Source organism: Mesoplodon bidens (assembly GCF_964165515.1).
Source record: "Mesoplodon bidens genome assembly, chromosome: 5".
Taxonomy (NCBI): domain Eukaryota; kingdom Metazoa; phylum Chordata; class Mammalia; order Artiodactyla; family Ziphiidae; genus Mesoplodon; species Mesoplodon bidens.
Genome location: NC_138161.1, coordinates 93,427,886 through 93,454,473, shown reverse-complemented (window position 1 = coordinate 93,454,473; position 26,588 = coordinate 93,427,886). Strand labels below are relative to the sequence as shown.

At 36.9% G+C, this 26,588-nt stretch overlaps 1 protein-coding gene across 4 annotated transcripts in view; it reads left to right on the top strand.

Moving 5' to 3' along the window:
• TBL1XR1 (TBL1X/Y related 1) overlaps positions 1–17,688 on the top strand; it is a 179,150-nt gene extending 161,462 nt beyond the window's left edge. For all 4 annotated transcript variants that reach the window (XM_081235653.1, XM_081235654.1, XM_081235655.1 and 1 more), the window contains 6 exons: positions 3,925–4,046; positions 4,190–4,264; positions 7,986–8,113; positions 8,708–8,873; positions 11,850–11,951; positions 12,807–17,688. In XM_081235653.1, coding sequence (XP_081091779.1) covers positions 3,925–4,046; positions 4,190–4,264; positions 7,986–8,113; positions 8,708–8,873; positions 11,850–11,951; positions 12,807–12,833 — 620 coding nt within the window. In that variant the 3' untranslated portion in view covers positions 12,834–17,688. The remainder of the gene's footprint in view (positions 1–3,924; positions 4,047–4,189; positions 4,265–7,985; positions 8,114–8,707; positions 8,874–11,849; positions 11,952–12,806) is intronic.
• Positions 17,689–26,588: the final 8,900 nt, after the last annotated feature.

The window sequence follows — 26,588 nt, the reverse complement described above, 5'->3', positions numbered from 1 at the left end:
AAGAACTTGTATTACCTAGACTCACTCACTCACTCACTCACTCACTCACTCACTCATTTATTTATTTATGCATGCATGCATGCATGTATGCATGCATGCATGCGGTACGCGGGCCTCTCACTGTTGTGGCCTCTCCCGTTGTGGAGCACAGGCTCTGGACATGCAGGCTCAGCGGCCATGGCTCACGTGCCTAGCTGCTCCACAGCATGTGGTATCTTCCCAGGCCGGGGCACAAACCTGTGTCCCCTGCATCAGCAGGCGGACTCTCAACCACTGCACCACCAGGGAAGCCCATTTTAATTTATTTTTTGAATTTTATTTTTTTTTATAAGCAGGTTCTTATTATTTATTTTACACATAGTAATGTATACATGTCAATCCCATTCTCCCAATTCATCACACCACCACCACCCCGCCCCCGCCCCCCTGCGCTTTCCCCCCTTGGTGTCCATACGTTTGGTCTCTACATCTGCGTCTCTATTTCTGCCTTGCAAACCGGTTCATTTGTACCATTTTTATAGATTCTACATACATGCATTAAATATATTTATTTTTCTCTTTCTGACTTACTTCACTCTGTATGACAGTATCTAGGTCCATCCACGTATCTACAAATGACCCAATTTCATTCCTTTTCATGGCTGAGTAATATTCCATTGTATATATGTACCACATCTTCTTTATCCATTTGTCTGTCAATGGGCATTTAGGTTGCTTCCATGTCCTGGCTATTGTAAATAGTGCTGCAGTGAACATTGGTGTGCATGTGTCTTTTTGAATTATGGTTTTCTGTGGGTATATGCCCAGTAGTGGGATTGCTGGGTCATATGGTAAATTCTATTTTTAGTTTTTTAAGGAACCTCCATACTGTTTTCCATAGTGGCAGTATCAGTTTACATTCCCACCAACAGTGCAAGAAGGCTCTCTTTTCTCCACATCCTCTCCAGCATTTGTTGTTTGTAGATTTTTTGATGATGCCCATTCTAACTGGTGTGAGGTGATACCTCATTTTTAAATTTTAGGAATAAATATAAAGTAAGGGAGGTATGGGTTCTTAGATTATACCAATCTGTTATCATTGTATCTTATGAGCCAGGCATATCACAGAAGTATTAATCATATAACTCATATGGCACCATTCCCCAGCTTCCTCCACTTATCTTTACCTGGTTATACAGTTTGTTTTTGTTTTGTTCTGAACCTATTGGTATATTTGTTTGAATGCTGTTTCAAATTTTCTCAGCCTCCTATTTAACATTTTGCAGATGACTCTACCAAATTAACACCCTGGTGGAGCATGGCAGATACTTGGCTTTCTTCATAGCATTTTGTTATACTTTTAATTGTTCTTTAAATTAGTTAGATTTCCAGGCCTTCCCCCCACCCCCCACTTCTTAACACTATAACAAAGTATTTACCAAAGGAACATTTTGTTAAAATTGTTTTTTTTTAATTACATCTTAATGCTTTTTTTTTTTTGCGCGGCACGCAGGCCTCTCACTGTTGTGGCCTCTCCCGTTGCGGAGCACAGGCTCCGGATGTGCAGGCTCAGCGGCCATGGCTCACGGGCCCAGCCGCTCCGCGGCATGTGGGATCTTCCCGGACCGGGGCACGAACCTGTGTCCCCTACATCGGCAGGCGGACTCTCAACCACTGCACCACAAGGGAAGCCCTTAATGCATTTTTGACCAGGGATGTATTACAGCCACAGCATAGTTAGATTTTCAGGCCTTTCCCCCCCGACTTCTTAACACTATAACAAAGTATTTACCAAAGGAACATTTTGTTTAAATTGTTTTTTTTAAATTATATCTTAATGCATTTTTGACCAGAGATGTATTACAGCCACAGGCGTTAGTTTCTACAAAAGTCCCCTGGTCAGTAATGTGTTAAGTAGTAGTTACTGTGAAAATGAAGGTGTTGTCACTGAATCCAGTTCCAAGGCACAAAAACAAAATCTAAACCAGGTAATCCAAGAAAGGGAGCATAATACAAGGAAACAGTTGCAGAAGTACTGGAAGAGTGAAAAATAGAGGAGGATGAGGTAACTCAGAGTTTAACAACTGCAGTAAACCTAAGACTGTAGAGAAGAAGATAGGATCCAACTACCCAGTGGGGATGGGAACCTCAAAGGAGAGGCTGCCTGGCAAGAATAGGTACTGTGGAGCAATCATAGTCACTGCCAAAGACCCAGTCTGAAAAGAGGACCACAGAAATTGCCTGTCTACCTTCTTTCTCCTGACCTCGAACTCTCGACAGTGTCTTCCACTGAATGAGCCCATCTGGAACCTGCAGGCACAGAGGCCTGGGATATGTAATTTGTAAGAGTCAGCCCCCTGCGTGCAGAGCATAGCAGGGCAAAGCGTGGTGAGAATGGACTGAAGATAAGCTGATAGGATGGTCGTCTACATTGCTCTAAGAAGTAGTGATGCACACAAACAGCAGCAAATCAAACATAGTGCTGATCACAGTGGGCCTGTATTTTTGTTCACTGACTGATTTAGTTGGGATTCTCCCAGAAGCAGGATAGGAAAGAGGGAAGGAGCCGAGAAAGGGAGCAGTTGCTGGTGAAGAAGGTTCAGGCTCAACCTGATCCAGACAGGGCTCTGGAATGTTTGTTGCACCTCAGGGTTTTCCTCATCTTGAGCCAAGGGTGCTTGGTTTTTGAATCTCACCTTTCCCCCCAACTACCTACTGCCTACTCTAAATCCAGTGTTTTTGATATGCTTCTGTTGCTTAACCCAGTTACTTGCTACATTACCTTAATCTGCCTTGCTAATTATAGAGAGGCTTTGCACTTTGCACCAGGGGAAAATGAAAGAATCTTTAATCATATCAGAGCTAAAATAAATATTAAATGCCAGCCAGCTTTTGGGCCTCTGAGGTTTTAAATTCAATGATGTAGATTTTAAGAGGTATTTGACAAGAATCACTTAGAAGAAACATGTATTTGCAGATCATGCAATATTCCATTTATCAGTTGAGTAGACAGTGGAAATGATACTTACTCAGTGTAACCTTTGTCTGACTTGTAATTTACAAAGTATTTTCCATACACATAATCTCACTTGATTTTCACAGTATCCTTGGGTACTAAGCTTAAAGGTTTTATCCCCATTTTAAAATTATTTTTTAATTTTTATTTATTTATTTATTATTTATGGCTGTGTTGGGTCTTTGTTGCTGCACATGGGCTTTTTTTTTTTTTTTCTAGTTGTGGCGAGCGGGGGCTACTCTTTGAGGTGGTGCGCGGGCTTCTCATTGCGGTGGTTTCTCTTGTTGCGGAGGACAGGCTCTAGGCGCACGGGCTCAGTAGTTGTGGCTCTCAGGCTCAGTAGTTGTGGCGCAAGGGCTTAGTTGCTACGTGGCATGTGGGATCTCCCCAGACGGAATCGAACCCCTGTCCCCTGCCTTGGCAGGCAGATTCTTAACCACTGTGCCACCAGGGAAGTCCCCCCATTTTTTTTAGAAGAGAAAAATAGCATGCGAGGTGACTTGCTTAGGGCCCACTAGTTAAGGAGTAGCAAAACAAGGCTTCTTATCCATTGTACACTCACAGAATTTCAGAAACAAAAGGAAGTGTAGCATCACATTTAATTTTATCATTTTGCAAATGAGGAACCAAGAATCCAGTGCTAGTAATTTACAGGGCAAGCTCTCAGGAACCCTCATCTCCTGGTGACCAGGCCAGTGTACTTTCTATTAGTCTGTGTCTCACATGGAGACAACCAAACGGAATGTATTAATATTTGTAATATTTAAGTACCATAATTTAAAAAATTCTATTAATACCATAAAAAGTATAAAATAAAATATTTTAAGTTCCTATTAGCATACTTCATGTCTAACCATGGTTTAAAATTAAAGCTCCTAGATTTCAGTACATGTGGAATGAATGCAAACCTTGCCTGTTTTTCTTTTCAGCGCCAGCATTGGATGTTGATTGGCAGAGTAACAACACCTTTGCTTCTTGTAGTACAGATATGTGCATTCATGTCTGTAAGTTAGGACAAGACAGACCTATTAAAACATTCCAGGGACACACGGTGAGAAACCTTTTTTTCCCTCCTTTACAGTGATTATGATGAATAAGTAATGTTTCAGAGTGGTTTTGAAGTATGCATGTTTAATACCCAAAGAACAACCAAGTCTATGAAATGAAAATGTGAATGTTCACTGTTACTTTTAGAATGAAGTAAATGCTATCAAATGGGACCCAACTGGCAATCTCCTGGCATCCTGTTCTGATGACATGACTTTAAAGGTAATTCAGATAATGGGGAGAAATGGGGTTGAGGAGTTACACAGTGTGGCTGCTCTGGCTGTTTTAAGACTGTTTAGAATGTCTCTCTTATAGTTGGGAATTATGATACTGAGTTTTGTGCTATTATAAATTGTCTTCACTATTAGGGAGTCACATATTGGTACAATTAAAGGTTATTTGCACATGTAAGGATATGACTCATAGGTAGCAAAGATCTTTGTAGGATTCATGGCTTTGACTGAAATTCTGAGAATTGTGTTAATTGGATTTTGCTGTGGTGTGAGTATATATCACCCTTTCTGGGAAACTGATATATAGTAGATACATAGCTTAATCGGTGAGTGAGTATAGTTGACATGTCAGTATTCACATCTCAATATGAATTTATGTTTTTCTTGTTGCATAACTAAAAGCAAAAACTAACACCTAGCACCTGCACGTATGACATACCAAAATTAAAGAAGAAAGGCATTTTGAGACAAAGAATAACATAATACTAATCTTCAGAATTAATGAAGCTTGCACCCTATGCTTCACCATGTTAACTGTATGAAAATAATTTATCTTTGACTTTACAGTGCCAGTGACTGCAGACGTGATGACCCTTATAGATAGGATAATCATGAAGGAAAACTGCTTTTCCTCTTCCCATGAACAGACTAAATGTAACCTTGGTAACCTGGTGGTTTTTTTCCTTAAATACCTGCTGTGTTTTTAGTTAGATAGTTTTTTCAAGCCTGGACTCCTTTGTAAACGTTGCTGGTAAAAATGCTTTTCTTCACGCTCTTGTTTGTGAGATTACTTTGCGTGCACATGCATTATGCTTATAAAATGAAAAACTTCTTCTGGAACAGAGTATGGCACACACGACGAAATGAAAGAAGGCTGATGGCTATAGAGAGCCTACTGTCAGGGACTGAGTTGCAGCTAGAGAGAGAAGTTTAAATTAGAAAGTGTTAGAGAGCTTTTTTTAGTTCTAAGAATAATAAAAGGTCATGGAATTTTAAAGCAGAAGCTAGAAGGATGGATAATGTCTAGTGAAGCCATTTTTGAGAACAAGGAACAGCAGATGAGTGAGAAGATTATGTCCAGCTTGGACAGTGCCTTTGAGTCCTGCAAGTGGAGGTGCCAGGTCGGTCTGATGCTCAGAGAACAATTCTAAGCCTGACATAAAAAATTTGGAAATTCTCAATAGGCGGGTAGTCATTCAAAGCCATGGGCATGGACAAAATTGTGTAGGTAGAAATGTACAGAGTAAAAGAAGAGGAAAGCTTAAAAAAAGTCTTAAGAAACTCTAGCATTTAGCAGCTCAAGAGGAATGAGACTCCAAAAGGAAATTGGAATGACCTCAGTGGAAACAGTGTGTAAAGAGAAGAGTACTTCAAGGGAGGTGTTGGATGAGAGTGGTCAGTGTTATCAGTGCTATCGAAAGCTCACATGAAATATCAATATGTTTTGGAAACATACCTTTTGGATTTATTTACATGGAGTTATATATACCTAGGTTACAAAAACATGATGTTATTGCTTCATTATCTCCTTAGTTTCATTGCAAACAGTGTGTAAAGAGAAGAGTACTTCAAGGGAGGTGTTGGATGAGAGTGCAGTGTTATCAGTGCTATCGAAAGCTCACATGAAATATCAATATGTTTTGGAAACATACCTTTTGGATTTATTTACATGGAGTTATATATACCTAGGTTACAAAAACATGATGTTATTGCTTCATTATCTCATTAGTTTCATTGCAGAAGTGTGAATGAAGCACAGCTAATTTTTGTTTCTTTGTTGGTACTTGGGTTTGGTGTATGTGTGTTTGTATTTGGCAAGGTTTCCCCCCATGTCTTTACGGAATGATTTAGTTAGAAATAATGTTGGTGTAGGTTTCTCTAAATTTTTGCTCAAAAATAATATGAATTATTTTTTAAGCTGTATACATAGGCATGTTTTCAACTCTAGAAAGGCGTATTCTCTACTCACCATTTTAACTTTACTGCTTTGTTACTTTTCACGGTTTCTTGTATGTGAATCATTTACAATTTCTGAATTTTATATGGGAAGAATACTTGACATGAGATCTACTCTTAACAGATTTTTAAGTGCACAAAACAAGTGTTATTGTCCATAAGCACAATGCAGTGAGGCAGATCTCTAGAGCTGAGATTTTATGCTTGTTGATTAGCAGCCCCCCCGCCTGTGACCCCACCACCTCTGGCAACCACCATTCTTTTTTTTTTCTTTTCCATTATGTTTTTTTTCTTTTTTACAGCAATAATTTATTTTTTAAACATCTTTATTGGAGTATAATTGCTTTACGATGAATGGTGTGTTAGTTTCTGTCCTTTATGGTTTATTATAGGATACTGAATACAGTTTCCTGTGCTATACTATAGGACCTTGCTGTTTATCCCCACCATTCTTTTCTTTGCTTTTATGAGTTGGACTCTTAGATACATCATGTAAATGGAATCATGCAACATTCGTCCTTAAAATTTATCCATGTTGTCACATATTGCAGGATTTCCCCATATGTTAAGGCTGAATAATACTCCATTGTATATATATGCATTTTCTTCATCCATTGATGGGCACTTAGGATGTTTCCATATCTTGGCTTTTATGAATAATGCTGCAGTGAACAAGGGCATACAGATGCCTCCTCAAGATCCTGACTTCGATTTTTTTTTGATAAATATCCAGAAGTAGAATTGCTGGATCATATATAGTAGTAGTTGTTAAAATTTGGGGGAGCACCTCCATACTATTTTTCATAGTGGCTACACCATTTTGCATTCATTTATCAACAGTTTACAAGGTTTCCAATTTCTCCACAACCTTGACAACATTTTTGAAATTTTTAATAGCCATCCTAACAGTTGTGAAGTGGTATCTCATAGTTTTGATTTTCATTTCCCTGATGATCAGTGACATAGGGCATCTCTTCATACACCACCTATTGGCCATTTGTGTATCTTCTCTGGAGAAATGTCTATTCAAGTCCTTTGTCCATTTCTAAATTGGGTTATTGGGTTTTTTGCTGTTGAGTTGTAGGGTTTCCTTACATATTTTGGAAGTTAACTCCTTATTGGATATATGGTTTGCAGTATTTTCTCTCATTCCTTAGTTTGCCTTTTTACTTTATTGATTGTTTCCTTTGCTATGCAGAAACTTTTTAATTGTATGTAGTACCGCTTGCTTTTTTTTTTTTTTTTTTTTTTTTTGCTTTGCTTTCGTTGCCTATGCTTTGGTGTCAACATGAATCATATTATATTTATCTGTATGTTGCTTATCTATTTTCTCTTCCTGATGGCAAAATAGTTCCTGATTCTAAATTCTAAGAGGAATTTATAATGTAGATCTTTTATTTTAAGGGACAGCATAAAAACTAATGCCTTAAACATTGTAGGATCATGAACTGAGGAACTTACTGAATGTTGAAGTTTGTACCATCTGAAGCTATCAAAAGTAATCTTAGAACTACAGTTAATTGAATCCTGAAGCCTCACAATGGTGAATATTTAGAAAGGACTTGAAGCTAATTTGTCATTTTTAAAAGATAAATATTAAATATTTTCTACATTTTAATTTATTTGTATGTATTCTCTTGATCTCTATAATTATTGTTCTGATTACACCGCTATATCTTGGATTGGCAAGATAATATTATAAAAGTACCCTTTGTATGGAAAAATAATTACATACCTTTTTCCTTTTTGCTTAGATATGGAGTATGAAACAAGACAACTGTGTCCATGATTTGCAAGCACATAATAAAGAAATTTATACTATCAAGTGGAGTCCAACAGGGCCAGGGACAAATAATCCAAATGCCAACCTCATGTTAGCAAGGTAACATTTCTGTTTTGCTTTTCCTTTATGAGTCTCTTACAAAGAAAACCTCTTATAAATATGACAGAAAATTAGGAAAAATTCTATGAAATGGGAATGTATCCTACAAGGAATGTATTTTTTTAATGGGAACCTTTAGACACAGAGTTTTATTATTATTTCAGGTCATAATGGATGTTTGTATCTGGAGATAGCAAATAATTTACTGATAATATCAAATATTGATTAAAACCCAAGTAATTGAGGCATAATGCAATAAAGTTTTTTCAGCATTTAAAAAAATAAGTTAAAAACATATTTAATGTAGCATTTCAAAACCGTGGGTCAATATAAAGGAGTTATTTAAAGAGTAAAGGAATACAGTGAATTAGCTCATTTATGTTTTCCAGTTTACAGACTTGGAGATGCCCTTAATGAAGCTGCCATTTCTCCGATTAGCTTTGTTTCCAGAACACTTTCTTCCTAACAGCACAGTCTGCTTGCTTCTCATGAGGAATTTGTGGCTAGCTATTAGGAATGGCTGAATATTGTAGATTGGGGGTGGGGCTGAGAGTATTTCATTACTTATAAAATCTTTTTTTTCTCCCTTGTTAGTGCATCCTTTGATTCTACTGTTAGATTATGGGATGTAGACCGAGGAATTTGCATCCATACTCTGACAAAACACCAAGAGCCTGTGTACAGTGTAGCTTTCAGTCCTGATGGCAGGTATCTGGCGAGTGGTTCTTTTGACAAATGTGTGCACATCTGGAACACACAGGTATGTCCAAGTTATTTAAATAGTCAAGTATTCTTATATAAGAAGCATTTGTCTAAACAAAAGGTTTTTTTTTTAGTTTTGGTTGTCATTCCTTTTGTGTCATTAATTCAGTTCTTCGTTTTTATATGAGCACTTTTTTGGAGGAGTCTACAGCTAAGTAAAGATTGAAACCAGCTGAAGTGAGATTTTCATAATATGGACCAAAATTTAGAGTCTCTGTTTTATTTTTTCCAACAGTTTTGCAGACATGAAATGTGAGAGTTTAAGATGCATTTATTTAGATAAATGATACCATTTCTTTATTTTCTAAAAGAATTGTCTTCGGAGAAGGTATATATGAGCAGTTAAAAAATGTGTTAAAGGACAAGATTTTATGATTGATCACATAATTTATCAGAAATAAACTTAAAACTAAGTACCACCTTTTTAGGGACAATGCTACAGAGATCCTTTCTTAAAAATGGAGAAAACAGTTTTGTTGCTTTCATTACTTTAATCTTTTCAGTGTTTTAGTTTTTACATGCCAAATACTTTTTCTTTAATATCAGACACGTGACTCTCCCTGCCCCACCCCCTGTTCGAAAATCGGATCTTTGCTGCTTGTATTATATGCACAATAAGTTATTGTGGATTGTTTGTTGCTGACCACCATAGTTGGTCAGCCTATTTTGCACAAATCATCATTTTCCCGTATTATTTTTGATTAAGTTATACATTCAAATGGTCTCCAACACCCTCCCCCCATTATAAAAAGGTAAACACTGAGAAGTTTTGCTCCCATTTTTTTCTTGATCCTCTACAGATAACTATTTTTATCAGTTTCTCTTTCATTCTTCTTGAGGTTTTTTGTAAATAAAAGCATTATGATTCTTTCATTTTATACTCCCACTGTTTTATTTTTTCATTTATATTATACTCCCTTAGAATTGGTTTTTATATATGGTGTGAGGTATAGTTCTAATTCTGTCTTTCTTTATGGATCGCCAGTTTTCTTGGCACTATTTACTGTCCCTTCAGTTTCAGAATGTCACTTCTTTCATATACTACGTTCTTGTATGTTTTGTTCATAGATTCTCTTGTATTCCACTGATTGATACATTTGTATGTACCTGCATTGTTAGTTTAATTTTAATGACTGTAACTTTGTTATTCCCCCTCAAGTTTTTTTCTTTTTCCTTCAGTAGAGTTTTATAATTTCTTCATAAAGATCTTCTTTTTTACAAAATGTATTCTGAGATGCCTTATGGATTTTATTGTTACCGTGTATAGCATGTTTTAAAAAATAATATTCCTTTTACTTACTGGTGGTTGCTCATGTTTGGAACATTATGAATTTTGGCATGTTGATGTTGACTCCATCAAACCTGCTGAGCTCTCTCATTACTTCTAATTACTTCCCAGCTTGCAGGATCTTAGTTCCCCGACCAGGGATTGAACCCATGCCCCCTGTAGTGGAAGCACAGAGTCCTAACCACTGGGCCATCAGGGAATTCCCAATCTTTCTGTTTTGATTGAATAGCAGAGGCTTTATAGATAATCTGCCGGGTGTATACATTTTCCATCACTCATTCACTCCATTTTGAGTAAATTAACTTAAAATAAAATTCAGGTATAGAACTGTAGAGTTCTAAGGGAAGATACTGCTAGACTTCTAAGGGCATTTGAGTAACCATACTGTTTTGTTGTATCACTATTGTGTATCAAAATGTCATTTTACTTTTTTTCTTTTAAGTTTGAAAATAGCAAAATGCATCTTGTGAGTTTTCAGTGCAGGAGAAAGTAATTGTCTTTTTGTCAATATGTACATCTATTTTTTTCTTTCATTACTTGGATGATATGTTATCTAAGCATTTGACAGTTAAATTGTTACAGTCTGGTCAGAACACAGGTTTGAGTAGATGCTGAGGATCCTTTGGCTTTTGTTAATGTGATAGCTCTGGCTTGTTGACCATGCTGTTGCAGTTCAATTATAGCCTGATTCAAGCTTAGAAATTGGTAAGTACTGTTGAAAGACAGTGTCGGTTTTTAACCCCAAAGTTGACAATCCTGTAGATTTTACTCTCTATACAACAGCCTATCTTAGATCTCATTGGCACCACTCCATTCTCTTCTAATTAACTGTAGATAATTAAGGCCTCCTGTACTCGTGCTTGTTCATTAATCTCTTAAATTGTGAGAAATTTTAGGTAGGAGGGAAAGAACAGTTGAGACTTCCCATTGTGATCTTCTAGCTTAGTGATTAGTTAGGGCTGGCTGTCTCAGGAGGTTATGTCTTGGTGCCATGTTGTGTTTAGGTAGTTCTGCTACTTCCAGTTTGAGTTTTTTAGTTCACCATGAAGCTGAGAGATACTTTTCTGGTTTGTCAGGACAGAACACCAGAAGCATATTTTTTCATTATTTTTCATTTCTCACAGCAGAACCTCTGACCTTTGCCCTGTTTAATAACTGGTTTCCTAGGAGAATACATTTTTGTACTAAGTTTCAGTTATTGAATGGCAGCTGAATGATTTTGGTTTCCATTGCCGAAGGAATAAAATAATTGAGTTACATTTATGAGTCGGCTAAACTGATGATGAAATTGGTAGTGTTCCTGGTTGTACTTTGTTTTCTTTTAACTTAAAAACATCTTTCAATAATAATGTACATATGCTCTTTTAGCTTCTTTGATAGTTCTCCTAGCTTAGGGGCACTTCTAGGGTCAAAGAGACCAAAGATACCTTAGCTAAGAAGCCGTGTGTGTGTGTGTGTGTGTGTGTGTGTGTGTGTGTGTGTGATCTGTTGAGAGCAGACTAGTGCTGTCTGTTTAAAAGGATCATCATTTTACGTTTCTGGTATTTCAGAACTTGTTTATTTTGAAGTTGAAGCTAAATCCTACATTGGATTGCTAGAAATAAAGCCATATAATATTTTTACCTCAGTATTTGAACATATATAATAATATATTATTTTTTAAGATTCCACTTCTCATTATTTTAGACAGGTGCTCTAGTTCACAGCTATAGGGGAACAGGTGGAATTTTTGAAGTTTGTTGGAATGCAGCAGGAGACAAGGTTGGAGCCAGTGCATCAGATGGTTCAGTAAGTATATAATGAAGTGTTTCCAAAGGGTGTGTGTGTGTGTGTAAGAAAGAGAGAAAGCATAGTGAATAAATGTGGCTTGTTGTGGTAGTGACTACAAGAGTGTTCTTCTTAAAAAATAAATTTTATGATATGGGTATTGACTTTTTTTACTGAAGGCTCTATACTTTTCATGTTCATTTCATTCAGATAATGTAAACAGAATTTAGGCTATCTTTGCCAGAAGAGTACCTTCATAATCAAGAAATGGACAGTTATTTTTAGTGTAAAACTTCATCACTGAAATTAAGTGTGAGAGAGACTTGAATTTTTAATGCCTATTTTTGCCTTCTCTTCCTTGCAGAAGAGTGTTGGCGGCCCAGGGAAGGGGAAATAGAGGCAGTTGGGTCTGCTTTGAGGAATGTGTGAAACCAAGAGACTTTCAGGATGAGGTTGGCCATGTATTCACAGAAATACTACTTATGGCTTCTAAAGTTCTGAAAGCAAAGGGAAGATGGAAAGGGGACAGCTATTAGCTGTTTACTGAAGCAATAGCTTAATGTAATCTGTAGTATCTTTCATTAAGATCCAAGAGATAGAAAATGGTCTATTTTGAGTATATTTTCTCTACTTTTTAATTAACAGAGAGTAAATTTTCAGCATGTTAGCCATGGTTCTTCCTTTGTAGTATTAACCCATGGTTGTTAACTCCATCTACTTTCAGACAATTTATCTGATTTCTGTTGGTGCCCATTGCTATAATTACTTTTGTTTTACCGGTTTCGTGAACTTCGAACTAAGAAATAGATTCCAAACTGTATAAAAATGTACAATGAAATTCTTTACACACTGGTTGATTATTTTAATTTCTTACAGGTTTGTGTATTAGACCTTCGGAAATAGCGCTACTAGTTGGAAGCCATGGACCGACTATGAATGTGTATATAGCCAAAATGACTGTCCCTGACCCAAGTACTGCTATAGTCCCACTTGAACCATGGCCAGTCCACTACAGCCAAATCTAAGAGAAATATATACATATAGTGTATATAAACAAAATTGCACCCTGAAGATGACAGAATTTTGTCACAGCTTGTGAATTCTGTTCACCAAGTGCTGGAATCTAATCTGCTGTGCCCCTAAAATAGCATTTAGAAGTTTTGGATATGAAAAACAGAAGAGAGAAAAAAATAAGCGTTATAAAAGCAGCCCATACATGTACGAGTTTTTGGATACTAATGACAGCCTTGTTTCTCCCCTTTGAATCAGCAGACACCATGGATTATATTCTTTTTTCCCTTCAGTAGTTTAGCAGTTTGTATGTACAGAGAAAACGGACTTACAAAAACTTGCAGCAGTAGTTTGTTCTTGCTTTTAAACTTTGTTTTTGGTTTAGTTTATGGATGCATGAAGTAAGGGAGTGAATCAGTTTCTTGTTTATATTTTTTTCACCTTTTAAACAAAAAATTCTTAAAAATATTTTACTGCATTCTTTTGAAGAGATAGATGTTTGGTACATTTATGGCTCCCAGAGCATATATTCGATTGGTGCATGTTGTAGAAGGGGGAATTGGAAATTAAATGGAACTATATGACTTTGGTCATGTCAATCTGTAAGACACATCAGTAAAAGGGTATTATGCTCTGTTTTTTGTTTTTGCTTTTGCTTTGTTTTTTTGTTGTGAGGGGTTTTTTGTTTTGTTTTGTTTTCTCTTTGGTTTTTTTGTTTTGTTTTTTGGTGATGTGGCTTAAATGCAATAGTTTCTTTTTTGGGACATATTTCTGCCAATTAAAGACTAGAAGGGCACAAACATTTTTTTTAATACCATAGAGAAGATGCATAAAAAAAAATCTTCTGATGTCTTGTAGCCATAACTAAATTATGGTTAAAATGTGCACTATTGTGAAAAGGAGCAAAGTAGGTTTGAGTTTTTTTTGTTGTTTGTTTATTTGTTTCTTTTGCTTTGTTTTTTAAGAGATTAAAATGTTTCTGGATAAGGATTAGCTTCTCAAAGTGTCCATCATTCTGTGTAGAAGCTTAAATATGTAATGTAACCAAACTCCAGTATTAAAAATCTCTCGTTATTTTTCTTTTTACAAAGCAAGATAACAACATATAACACTGCCATTACATGGCAAAATGTTTGCTACCTTAGTTTAAAAACAATCTTTAAAACAAAAGACTTGCTTCAAGGTGTTTTCACATAGCAGTGATTCAAAATTTTTTAAAAAGGTATAATTGCACTAACCTCCCTGCTGCTCTAATTCTGCATTTGTGGTACTTGTGACTACATTTTTTCAAATAATAGATAGATTTAAGCTGCTATGTTTTGTTTTTTCAGTAATCACTACTATGTCATGTCTTTTACTCTGTTTATAATATCACGTATTTTCTTAAAGGTATAGGTATCAGATCAAAAACCTCCTGTGCTCATGCAACTAAAAGCTAAAATATACAGAATCTACAAATGATAGCATGGGGCTGTGTTTATATGTGTGATTAACAGGGTTTGTCATGATTAATGTAATAATCCAGAAGTGTCGATTTTGAAGAGAATAGTTGTCAAATTTATGTCTCAAAGATTTTAATTAAGGAATATCATTTATTATCAAGCTTGGCAAATTTATAACACTGTCACTAATTATTTTGAAGCTCTTACTGCTAAAATTTTAACCTATGTTTTAAGTTTAAGTAGAAACTGATTTAACCCAAGTAATGCAGCTTTGATTTTCAGCATTTGTTGTTTTGCTATTTTTACAAAACAGCATTGATTGAAGCAAGTCTTGGTTTTACTAAGGTAGGATAGCATTTGCTATTGGTAAAGAGAATAAATACACTTAATTTCACAATACATTGTTATGTGTACCCCCGTTGTTGTTAGTGGGGACTATGATACTGTAATAATATTTTTTAAAATTTACATCCAGAGAGGCAGTCATTCACGATGGTTTTGTGCCAGCTGTTTTTAGGGTTTTCGATCACATTATAGATATTTAGAACTATTACCCTGTGACTTACATAGGAAACCTAATACGCTGAGTATCTGGCACTTGAAATCCTGCTTTTATTGCTGGAGGTCCACACCTATGGTTGACCTCTGTTGTTGTTTTAAAAAAGTAAATAAAATTTTAAAAATCTGTGCAATAATTTTTAAATGTGCTCCCAGGAATAGACACAAATGTTTTGAGTATGTTTAAGCTGCATTTTCCTTTAGCGATGCATTTGTCAATTGCACTGAATTTAAATCTGAAAGTCAGAGGTGATTATTGATAGTACTTTTTGTATTTTGATATGGACAGTTTATTCATTTGCATACAGTTATTGACTTTTTTCCCCAGCTGATTAAAAGATAGTCATGAAGTTCTGCAGTATAGCTGCCAAAATAGACAGCTACATGTTTATGGCGTTGTCATCTTCTCTGTTTTTTGGGGGTTTTTTTTGTTGTTGTTGTTTGTTTGTTTTTTTATCTTTAGCTATTTTACTTAAGCATAATAGCCACAATAGGACATAAAAAAGATTATAAATACAGAGCTTTATTATCCTGAAGTCTTGGGTCTTTTAAGTATAAACTATCAGAAAGGTATCCATTTTGTAGGCTTGGGTTCTTTGTGAGCATACAGTTATTTCTTTTTGCTGCTGTTCTCACCATCATCATTGCCTGCTGATGTGCCACGATGCTGCTCCAGTAGACATAAATAAGATTGCCTCTAATTTGAACAGTAACATGATTATAAGAGACCAAGTTTCACAGCCTGTAAAGTTCTATTTTTGAGGTTCTTGCTTATTTTTCCTTCCTTTTTTTCCCTAAGAACTTATCTGAAGATCTACTGATTCCAGTAGATTTTCTGTGGTATTCATTATATATCATTGTTGTATAGGCTACTGTAAGAAACTTATAAGGAAAAATAGAAAGGAAAACTTGAATGAATAGAATACTCATTGATTAAAATAGAATAAGGAAAGAGCAGCTGTCACTCTTAAACATCGTAAAGGAATATCTTTTTTCTTCTCCATGTAGGAAGTCCCCTAAGTTCTTATATTTGTTCCATTCCCAATTTCCTGTCATTGATCAGGTACCATCATTGACTTTCAAGTGACTTTTAGAAGTGGTTAACTTTTAATTTCCTAATAGGTCTTAGAGTGTATTGAATTCTGTTTTAATTAATTACTCTCTAGGTAAGTATGTTTTAGGATTAAACACCTTTTACAGATACTGAAAGTGCCTCCTTTTGTGGTGTAAAAAACAAATTATGGTGCAAAAAGTAATCATTAGATTGAATTACATGAAGGTTTTTTGCTTTTTGACATATAAAAATGTCAAGAGAAAGGCCAAAGATTTGTACTTTTTCACTTAACTTATAAAGCACTCCTTTTTTCCTTAAACTTATTTCTGTCAAATTAGATTTAATGAGAGAGTACTATTTTTAAGGAGCTATCTGTTTATGTAGAATGATTTTGTTAAGAGTAATGTAAACTATTATTGAGTAGAGGCCTGAAGAGGAGTATGCATTTTTGCTGTTTAAAGGAATCACAAATGACCATTCTTATGTCAGCAAAAATGTTGTTTTACTAGATAAGTAGAAAAAATAAATCTCAAATGCAGTGCTATTTACTCTTTTCAAACAGTTTTCATTTTCTTAAGCACATTGTACATTTCTATAGAACCCACATTTATTCTCACATGCTAAGGACGGTACTTGCATTTGGTGAATTACTATTGACAGTTTCCACAGAAATCCTATTTCAGTGGACCAACATTGTGGCATGGCAGCAAATGCCAACATTTTGGGGAATAGCAGCAAATCTACAAGAGACCCTGGTTGGTTTTTTGTTTGTTGTTTGTTTGTTTTCTTCTGAATCAGCAGGGACGGAAGGGGAGTTAGGGAAGTTATGAATAACTCCTTCCTGTAATAGCTCTGACGTGTCACATTCAATATCAGTTTTTTTTAAAAAACGTGATTCTAACTAAATGTAGAAGAGAGAGCAAAAAAAAAAGAGAGTGTTCACTTTTTTAATACACTGATTTAGAAATTTGATGTCTTATATCAGTAGTTCTGAAGTATTAATAGCATTCTTTATTTCCGCCTTTACGTTGACAGTGTTGAAGCAGGGTGAATAACTAGGGCATATTTTTTTTCTAGTAAGCTGTTTCATGATGTTTTCTTTGGAGTTTCTGGATAAGTTCAAGAAAACATTCTGCATGTTGTATCTAGTCTAATGTACTTTTCCATCTCATTAAAAACAAAAACAGACAGACTGCATTCTGTAGCTCTGTAATCCCTAAATACAGAAGTAATTTTCTTCTTTCCTGACTTTGACATTGTAGTTATAACGTTCTAATTTTGATTTTTACAAATCCTTTGGGTCTAATTCTGTGAGCCTACTTATAGCACTGGATTAAAATGTCTGCATCATTTCTTTAGTTATCCAGTTAACTTTAAAACTGTTGTACAAGTGTAAACCAGCCCATGACAGTTTTTTGTACATGTTAAAGAACTTTATTGTTCAGTTTTCATGATTATTGTGTAAGGAAGACTGATATAGATGTTCTATGCTGTCCTGGACCATGTTAATTACACTTATGATGTATTTTGGTTCCACATCACAATGATTTGTCCCCAATGACCCTTTTCTCCTTTCTAGGCACATTTTTTGTTGTTGTTGTTGTTGCAGTTTCCCTTTGCATTGTATTGCTTTGACAACTGTAATTTGAATCAGATCTGAAAGAGGTCCAGAATAAAATATATTTTGATATTATGTTGGCTGTGTACATATATAAAACCTTTGATATCTATGTAGTTTGTATAGACTATTTACTAGTCAAGTAAAGGGAGAGGGATGCTATTTCTTGTTTACAATTTCTTGTTTACATTTTATTGCAATTACTCCTCCAGTGTTCTTTTGTAGAATAAACTTTTTTGCTCTGACTTAGCCTTCATAACATATAGCATGTCTATTCTCCCATACTGGTGTTACCAGTTGTAACAACTGCCATCAGAACCCAAACCTCTGTATTTCATAAATATATTGTTTTACAAGATAGACACTTTAAAGTAAGCCCATAGATAAAATTACAAATTTTACTATTTTATTACTTCTCATAGGAGATAAGATTTTTTAAATGAAGGGATTACTTACTATTTTTATTAAAGACTAGTAGAGCATTTAATCAGCTAAGGAATAACAATTACTTTTGAATTATTTTAAGAAATCAATGTTGTACTTAGAAGACATTGTTTCACATAAACAGAGACAGATTCATTTGCTTAGAGTCCATTTGAGCACAAAACAATGTGTACATGGCGTTGAAGATTTTTAGGACAGGGTGCTCAACATCCTTAATGCCCTTTTTTCTTCATAGAAACCTATTATAATTTAAAATTTTTTTTCCTTAGCTAGCGGCTTATGTTGCTAACAAACCTTATAATCTGTGAGGAAAGATACTAGGCACCTTCCAGTTTTAATTAATCCCAACTCCTTTAGAGTTACCTAGAGACTTTTTTAAAGAATCATTGAGCATATTTTTTTGTTTTCTTTTGTTTTTTTAAAAAACTTGTATTCTCCAGATCTTCTACATTTCCCTATACCTTAAGTATAAACTACTTATGGGCATATAGCCTTGTCATGTTTTATTAAATGATAAGCTACTGCAGTTACTAGAACTTTCTGACAGCCTTTCATTTTCAAAGGGTTAACTTTTATTGCATGGCATAGATTGTTAATACTGTTCTGCATTTTACACTTTTTCCAAAAGTGTTGGACAACTAAGGATTATAGGCTGTATAAGTTTGAGGTAAAACAAGTGCAGAAGGGGTTATTTGAAATTTCCTAGTTCTTACGCTTTACAGTAGATCAGATTTCTTACCTATTATAATACATAGCAGGTCAAATTAAAGTTTACTGTTTCCCTAGTATATACGCTTGCAAATGCAGCGGAGGAAAAGACACTATGGACAGTAGTTGTACGGTGCTTTTCTCTGCTGTACCAAAGCTCTGTCAACAATGAAATGTTAACCCTATGCTACTTTTTCTGCATGTTTCTTCTCTTCAAATGTCATATATCTCAATGCTTACTTGTCCTAACTTGTAATATTTTTGTATTAAATTTTTTTAGGAGTTCCTTGTAATTTCTTTATAATTTAAAATATATTAAACACAAAGTGTTTAGTAAAGTAAGAAGACAATTATTAACGTTTCTTGGTTGTTGGGTTTGTATGATCAATTGTGCAAACAATTCACACTTCAAAACTAGGACCAGTGGGGTGTAATCTACACAGAAAAATATACCACAATTCTATTAAAAAACAAGCCATCTTAATAAGTTATACAATCCAGTGGCAGATTGGGCTGCTTTAAGAGATACTGCACTACCAGAAATACCAAAATCATAGGTCGGAGGGCTCCTGGACTGCTGTGGAGGGATTTAAACACTGCATGGATACCTCAAGTAGTCAACTCTTCTTATATTAAAAATCCGGTCACACTGAACTCAGTCTGAGATCAGACATTTGAAAACATCAGCTTCCAGAATCTCACACATTCAAATTTAGGGGATTTTGAAAAGTCTGCATATTGTCAGGTCCTTCTCCACATAAGCTTTTACTGACTTAATTTATATACACTACTTGACCAGGTGAATTATCTGTTTTCCAACTTGGGTACCTGAGGAACAGAATACCTCAGGACAAGGAATGGCGACCTACACGTCTGGCGTGGGTAGTATCATACTGAAGGCCCAGAGTCATCAGATAACTCGAGTTTAATATGACATAAAACTATAGCTGTGTGGTATGTTTTTAAATGTCTCCAGTGAAATGGTTGAAATAAACTTAAGTTTGAAGTTGGACAAGTGTGTTGAAATAAGTGAAGTCTCACTATAATCAAGACTAAATTAGAGGTAAGTAAATTTTACTTTTTTAAAAACAATGTTGACGGGCTTCCCTGGTGGCGCAGTGGTTGAGAGTCCGCCTGCCGATGCAGGGGACACTGGTTCGTGCCCCGGTCTGGGAAGATCCCACATGCCGCGGAGCAGCTGGGCCCGTGAGCCATGGCTGTTGAGCCTGTGCATCTGGAGCCTGTGCTCTGCAACGGGAGAGGCCACAACAGTGAGAGGCCCATGTAACGCAAAAAAAAAAAAAAAAACAATGTTGACTTAGAATCCCTTAAAACCCTTTTTAAAGTAATATGCCTGGCCCTACCTTAACCTACTTGCTAATATGATAGCGCTAGGTATGTGTGCCTTTTTTTAATGTTTGTGTGCCATAGATGATATTCATAAGTACACGCTCATAAAGAAATTGAAAAATTCCCATTTCCAAATATCCAACCAGTTCTTCTGTGGTTACACAGTTACCGCTTTGCTATGTGTCCTTCCAAACATTTTTAGTACATGCGTAAAGAAAAAGACAGGGTTGTAATATTCACGGATTTGAGAAACTAGCTTTTTCGCTGAACTGGTCAGGGCCTTTTGTGCCATCAGTGTACATAGGCCCCTCTACTGTAGATGTGGAGTCTACCATAGAGATTTAGGGCATAAATTCTGCCTGACTGCGTTGAATCCCAGCTCCACTCTTAAGTTGTTTGACCTAAGGAGTTACTGTCCTGGCTTTCCCATGTGTAAAATGGGGCTAGCAATAGTACCTACCTCATAGATTGGTTATGAGGATTAAAATTGTTAACGTATATAAGGCCCTTAGAGAATCATGCCTGCTTGTATAAAGCATACTATATGCTACCTTTATTTTGATTTTTAATGGTTGTATTGTATACCATAATTTAATTAGCCCCCTATAATGTATATTTACTTTTTCACTGTTTCCTATTATAAACAGTGGTGCAGTAAACAAATCAGTAGGGCAAACTCAGCAGTTGATTCTGATGTACACTCCTGGTTAATAGGCATTTTCAAAGAATCTAAAAAACTTGCTACCCACCCATTTTCTGGCATTAACTGAATATGTTATTTTGAAAAGAGTCACTTGGGAATTTGTGGAAGGGAGATTTCTTGGGGAAAATGCTCTGGATATTTACTCAATGTACATACAGGAACAAGAGAGAAAATAATTTAGACCAATAAAGGACAATCATGTGGCAGGAGTTAGCAGAAAACCACTAATGTTTTAAGCCTATGTTACTAGTCATTAAATGTTCAAGATATGAATAAAATTTTGTTTAAACAAGGAAGAATATTTCTGCCACGGAGCAAGATACATAGGTTAAATCCAATTATAAAGTTACAGAACTACCCGACTATTTAGTGACATATACTAATAATGCTGGGAGCCAAATTCCTAGTCCACGTGCTAGAATAGCAGACATTTCTTTTTTTATAGGACTTAAAAAAATTCTATCGTTACACATTTTACCTTTTCGAGTCGTGGGTCTTCTTTTGTTACTTTTTCAGCACATATTTATTTGTTGAAAATCTAGTATGTCCCAGGAAGTGCCTTTCCCACTACAACAGTAGTACAATGGTGAGCAGGAAAAGATAGGCTCTGCCTTGGTGAAGTATTGTAATTGAATGCTGTAATAGGGAATTAGGTTGAAGCTGTTTTTTTAAGTCAAAAACTACTAAACACTGGAAATTTTAAAAGGTTCAGCTTAATTTGAGGTACTGTTTCTAAATGGCAAGGGGTTTCTAACAGTTTGGGTTGTTGACCCCTTAGACTAGGTGAGCTCATCTGGCTATATATGTCCCAGTACGGCCCTCTCTGTGTTGCACGTGTAATTACTTGTTTTGTGTCAGTCTTCTAATGCTATTAAAATTTTAAATAATATGTATTTACCTCATTTATTACTTAAAACAGTGTCCATTGATTCCTTACCTGGAAAGCCAGAGAAATTAAGCACTTCATCTCTTCTCACCTCAAGAGCTCTGTTACGATTTTCACTCATTAAAAGGTGATAGGCCTATTTTTGCTGTTACAGTCAGGAACTCATAAATGTTGGAAATGTGTGCCAATCTGTGTCTCAAACCTCACCCCTACCAGGTTTCCAAAGGCAGTTACACATAAACAGTATATGAGTCAAAGTACCTCTTTTTTAATAGCTACAGGAGCTATACTTGTATTAACCCATTCAGCTCTAGAGGGAGGCTGCTTTGAGGTTTGTGGTTTAGGGTTTCGCTACTCAAAACTGGAGCCCATAGGCCTCACCTGGAAACTTGTTAGAAGTCATCCCAAGTCCCACCCCAGGACCTAATGAATCTGAAGCTGCAATGTAACAATATTCCCCCCACACACACACACGCAAGTAAATTGCATGCACATGAAGGTTTGAGAATTACTGTAGGGTCCGAAGTCAAACTAGAGGATCTTGTACCACTTTCCCCCTCCCCATGCCTATCCTGAAGTCCTTGAGACTAGCAACATATGTTGGGACACCATAACAGTTGCTGTTCATGATAGGGGTAGAGGTCCCCAAAGGGACTCTAAAACACAGCTTACTGATAAGACATGGAGTGGTAAAATTTTAGGGTATTAAAGGGTCCTCAAACACAGTACTCCTACTCAACTTAATCATATCCCAGTATCTCAGGCTCTGACCAATCAACTGGGAGACCATGGGCAAGATACCCTGTCTCTGCCTATGTCCTTACCTGTAAACGAAAATGACAGTCACCTGTCTTGGTTGTAAGGATTAAACGAGATGATTAGCATATAGTTTTGAGTACCATGCCCAGGTCATAGTTAGGCATGAGGAAAAGTATAACCATTGTTCTCTGGTGGTGGTGCTAATGGAGGGTGCTAGGATAATGCGAGGAGCAGAAGCTCCTATACCTTTATGTTGAGATGTATGTGATTTGCATTGTCTTCTGTATACACATCTGTTTATATTCAGTTTTATATTGCAGTAAGTTCAGTACTCACTTTGAGACCGTGGCTTCTTTGTTCCTGAGTTTATTTGGACCCAGTTTTTAGTTGTATGGATTTCATCTTCGTGTGGTCCTAGTGAGTTCTGTCTTCCTTGAATCCTTGTGCATTTGAGGCTCTTGCTGCGCTGTCCTACACAAAAATGAATACTTGATAGAGTATATTATTCTTGCATCACATTTTCTTAAATCTCAGTTGATCAGCATTAAAGTGGAAGTCAAGAACTCCCAACGTGAGAATAAGTGGTATTTCACCCAGGACCTGCTGAATCAGATTGCATGCAGAGTGAGGATCCTCAATCTGTGTTTTATGAGGATCCCCAGTCTGTGTTTCCAGAAGTTTCTAATGCACAGGATACCTAGAGAACCACACTGTGCTACTGGCCTGTCTTCTGGCAATCACCGCTGCTGTGCTGAAGTGCGAGACCACCGTGACTTTTGTCTCAGGTAATTATTTTCTCCTGGATTCCTAAGGATTCCTTGTCCTTGAAATTCTGTAACTTCTCAGGATATGCCTAGGTCTTGCTGCCTTCTGAATCTGTTCTGGAACCCAGCAAAACCTAGTAAACAGTAAGTCCACAGTCACGTTTTTCTTTACTTCCAAAAACCTTATTAAAATGTTGAATCTGTTTTTCCTTTTCATGGTATTTTGCTGAGCCTTGCGGCAGTCCCAGCTGAAGTTAGCAATCATGACTATCCAGTGCCACCAGTCTACACACCCTTGTGTGCTTTTTCTCCATGGTGCTCAACAGGCCTGGGGAAGAGGATGTCTTAGGTGGTGATTAAGACTAGCAGGGTCAAGGAGCTTTCAACAGTTCACACCTGGCCAGAGGGTTAGCACTCCCAAGTACTTCCAGGACACGGGGCCCTCTAGTCAGGATATGCCTGGGACAGAGTGAGTAGCACTTGTGAGAAACCTCAGGTTTCTGGAGACTGGAAAGGTTTCCATGTGTCTGGAAGGAACCGTCATGACCCAGCTTAAAGGCACAGGTGATAACTGGCTTAAGTATGCCTGGCGTTCATGCTTCCTGGGAGATAGTGGAAGTTCTGCCGCCATGAAAGAGCTTGTCCGATGGGTTAGAAGGTTATGGTTGCTCAGAGCTGTCAATGAGAATACGTGACAATGCCTGGGAAGGGGACTGTGGAACAGAGGCTAAGTGTGGGGCGGGGCAGGGGAGCAGGGTCGGTTTAGCAACGTGAAGTTAGGTGGCTGAGGCAGCTTTGTCTCTTGGATTCCGTCACATTCTTACCTAGCTATACTGAAATAGATGCACCTCCTGTAAGGTTTCTTCTCCCCTATAGTCATGTAATTCCTGTACCTGGAATGCCTTCTCCCTTGCCTAATTCCTAATTATCAGGTTCAGTCAAGCCAAGTGCTTCTTGGAAGACTGGCCGTTGCCTACTGCCTGCCTTCTGCCTCTGCTACTGCTCTGGGGTCAGTGCCCCTGCCACTCTCAGTGCCCTGTCCACAGCTCTGGTGGTAGAATGGCTTCCTAGGCTGCCCCTACTAAACTGAGTTCCCGAAGGGCAAAGCCTGTCTATTGTATTTCTCTCTGGATTCCCAGAACCTAGGATAGTGCCTGGTGGAAATAGCTGTTTGGTTGATTAATTCGAGAGATAAGGGGTGGAAGGCACTCGTGGAGAGTAAATTGTGAAAATGAGAGGGTCACATACTATAGTGAAGAAAAGCATTACCTTTTTCCTATGGATGTGAGCTGGAACAAGTTTCTTTATATGTGAGCATCAATGTCTTATGTCTGAGAAATATCTATGTAAGGTATCTTGCTTTCAAGGTAGTTTTAAGGATTAGCAGTCTTGTAACTTGTTTAGCACAGTGGCTGGCATAAATTACGCTTTTATACGTGGCATGATGATTATTGTTGCTATTTTTACGGTTATAAACATGCCAGAGAAAACATTTGTTTGACAGGATCATTTGTTGAAAATAATTAGTGGTAATTAGATTTACAAAAGCACTATTATGGACATGAATGTGGAAGTAGTTATTGAACAAGCTGTTATTTACAGTTGCATTTTGTTGTGATGGTACATTTTTAAATATGTAATTGTTTTTTATATGCAGCCTAGTTGCATGATGATGATGATGGCTGTGTGTCTGTGTAATCAGTTCCCTTGTGTTACTTCATCTGTGTTTTTTTCTGTCTTGCCCTTAGTCTCCACTAAATTTTTTTTTGGGGGGAGGCATTGTTAAAAATTGGAGAATGCACTTTTAAACGCAACTCTGTGCCAAACATCTGTTTTGTGATCTATTATTTATAGAAAAACATCAGAAATGGCATCAATATTAAGAACCAAGGTTCTAAAGGAGTAGCATTTCACATTTCGCTTTCTTTTGCCTTGATTTCAATTATCTCACTTAGACTTCAATTTCGAAACATTAATCAAGGTCAAAATAGCCCTCTACTTCTGTGTGTTTGGTCACCTTCATTTTTCAGACATAGACCATTTGATCTACGTATTTGTTTTTTTCCTTATGGTAGTAATGTGTGCTCATTTTAGAAAATCTTTTAAGAAAAAGTGTTGAGGTATATGTGTAAATAAAGAGAAAAATCACAAGTGTAAATTTTATCTAGCTTTGAGCAGGATGCTTAGGTACTGCTAAATATAGGCCTTTCTGCCATTTCAGTGAAGAGTAGGGCGTCCTGCTGACCTCCATGGGATGCATAACATGAGTAAGAAAGATTAATTGTTATTTCAGGTTACTGAGATTTTGGAGTTGTTTGTTATTGTAGCATACTCACTCTTACCCCTACCTCTGACCCACCTGGGCATTCTTTCCTATAGTAGTCTCTGTTAGCTATGTAATATTCTACACACTTTGCTACGTGTTTATAAACATAAACCAATGGTTTGTTTTAACATAAAGGGGATTATGCTGTACTTGTTTTTCTGTGGCTTGATTTTATTTCATTTAGTATATTAAAACATCTTTCCATGTCCTTTTTCAAAACAGCTTTATCGAGCTCTAATTGACATAAAGTACATATTTATTTATTTGTTTATTTTTAAAGATTTAATTTTATTTTTGGCTGCGTTGAGTCTTTGTTGCTGCATGCGGGCTTTCTTTAGTTGCAGCGAGCAGGGGCTACTCTTCGTGGCTGTGCGTGGGCTTCTCCTTGTGGTGGCTTCTCTTGTTGCGGAACATGGGCTCTAGGCGTGCGGGCTTCAGTAGTTGTGGCTCATGGGCTTAGCTGCTCTGCGGCATGTGGGACCTTTCTGGACCAGGGATTGAATCCGTGTCCCCTGCATTGGCAGGCGGATTCTTATCCACTGCGCCACCAGGGAAGTCCCAAAGTACATATTTAAATTGTACAGGTTTATGTGTTCCTACCTATGTATATACCTGTGACATAATCACACTTAAAAAATGGACCTATCTATCCCCTTCAAAGTTTGCTTTTGCCCCTTGGGAATCCCTCTCTCTCAGCCATCCCTGTCCTGACCCCAACCATTCTCAGGTTATCTTCTCCCAGCAAAGATGTGTGGCAACATGCATGGAGTATCGCCAACCAGGAAAACTTGTCCAAGCCTTGGTGTTAATGCCGAAAACTCGGCCTCTGTGCACTGGTGCCGAATTGGATCTTGGAGACAAGAGTTTGGGGGTGAAGTAGAGAAGAATAGTTTTATTGCTTTGCTGGACAAAGGGGGACACAGCAGGCTCGTGCCCTCAAAAACTGTGTCCCAACCCGGGAGGATTTGGTGAGGAGTTTTATAGCCATGGTTCAAGGGCAGGGTTGCTGATAAGGATCAGGGTGCGTGCAGGGCC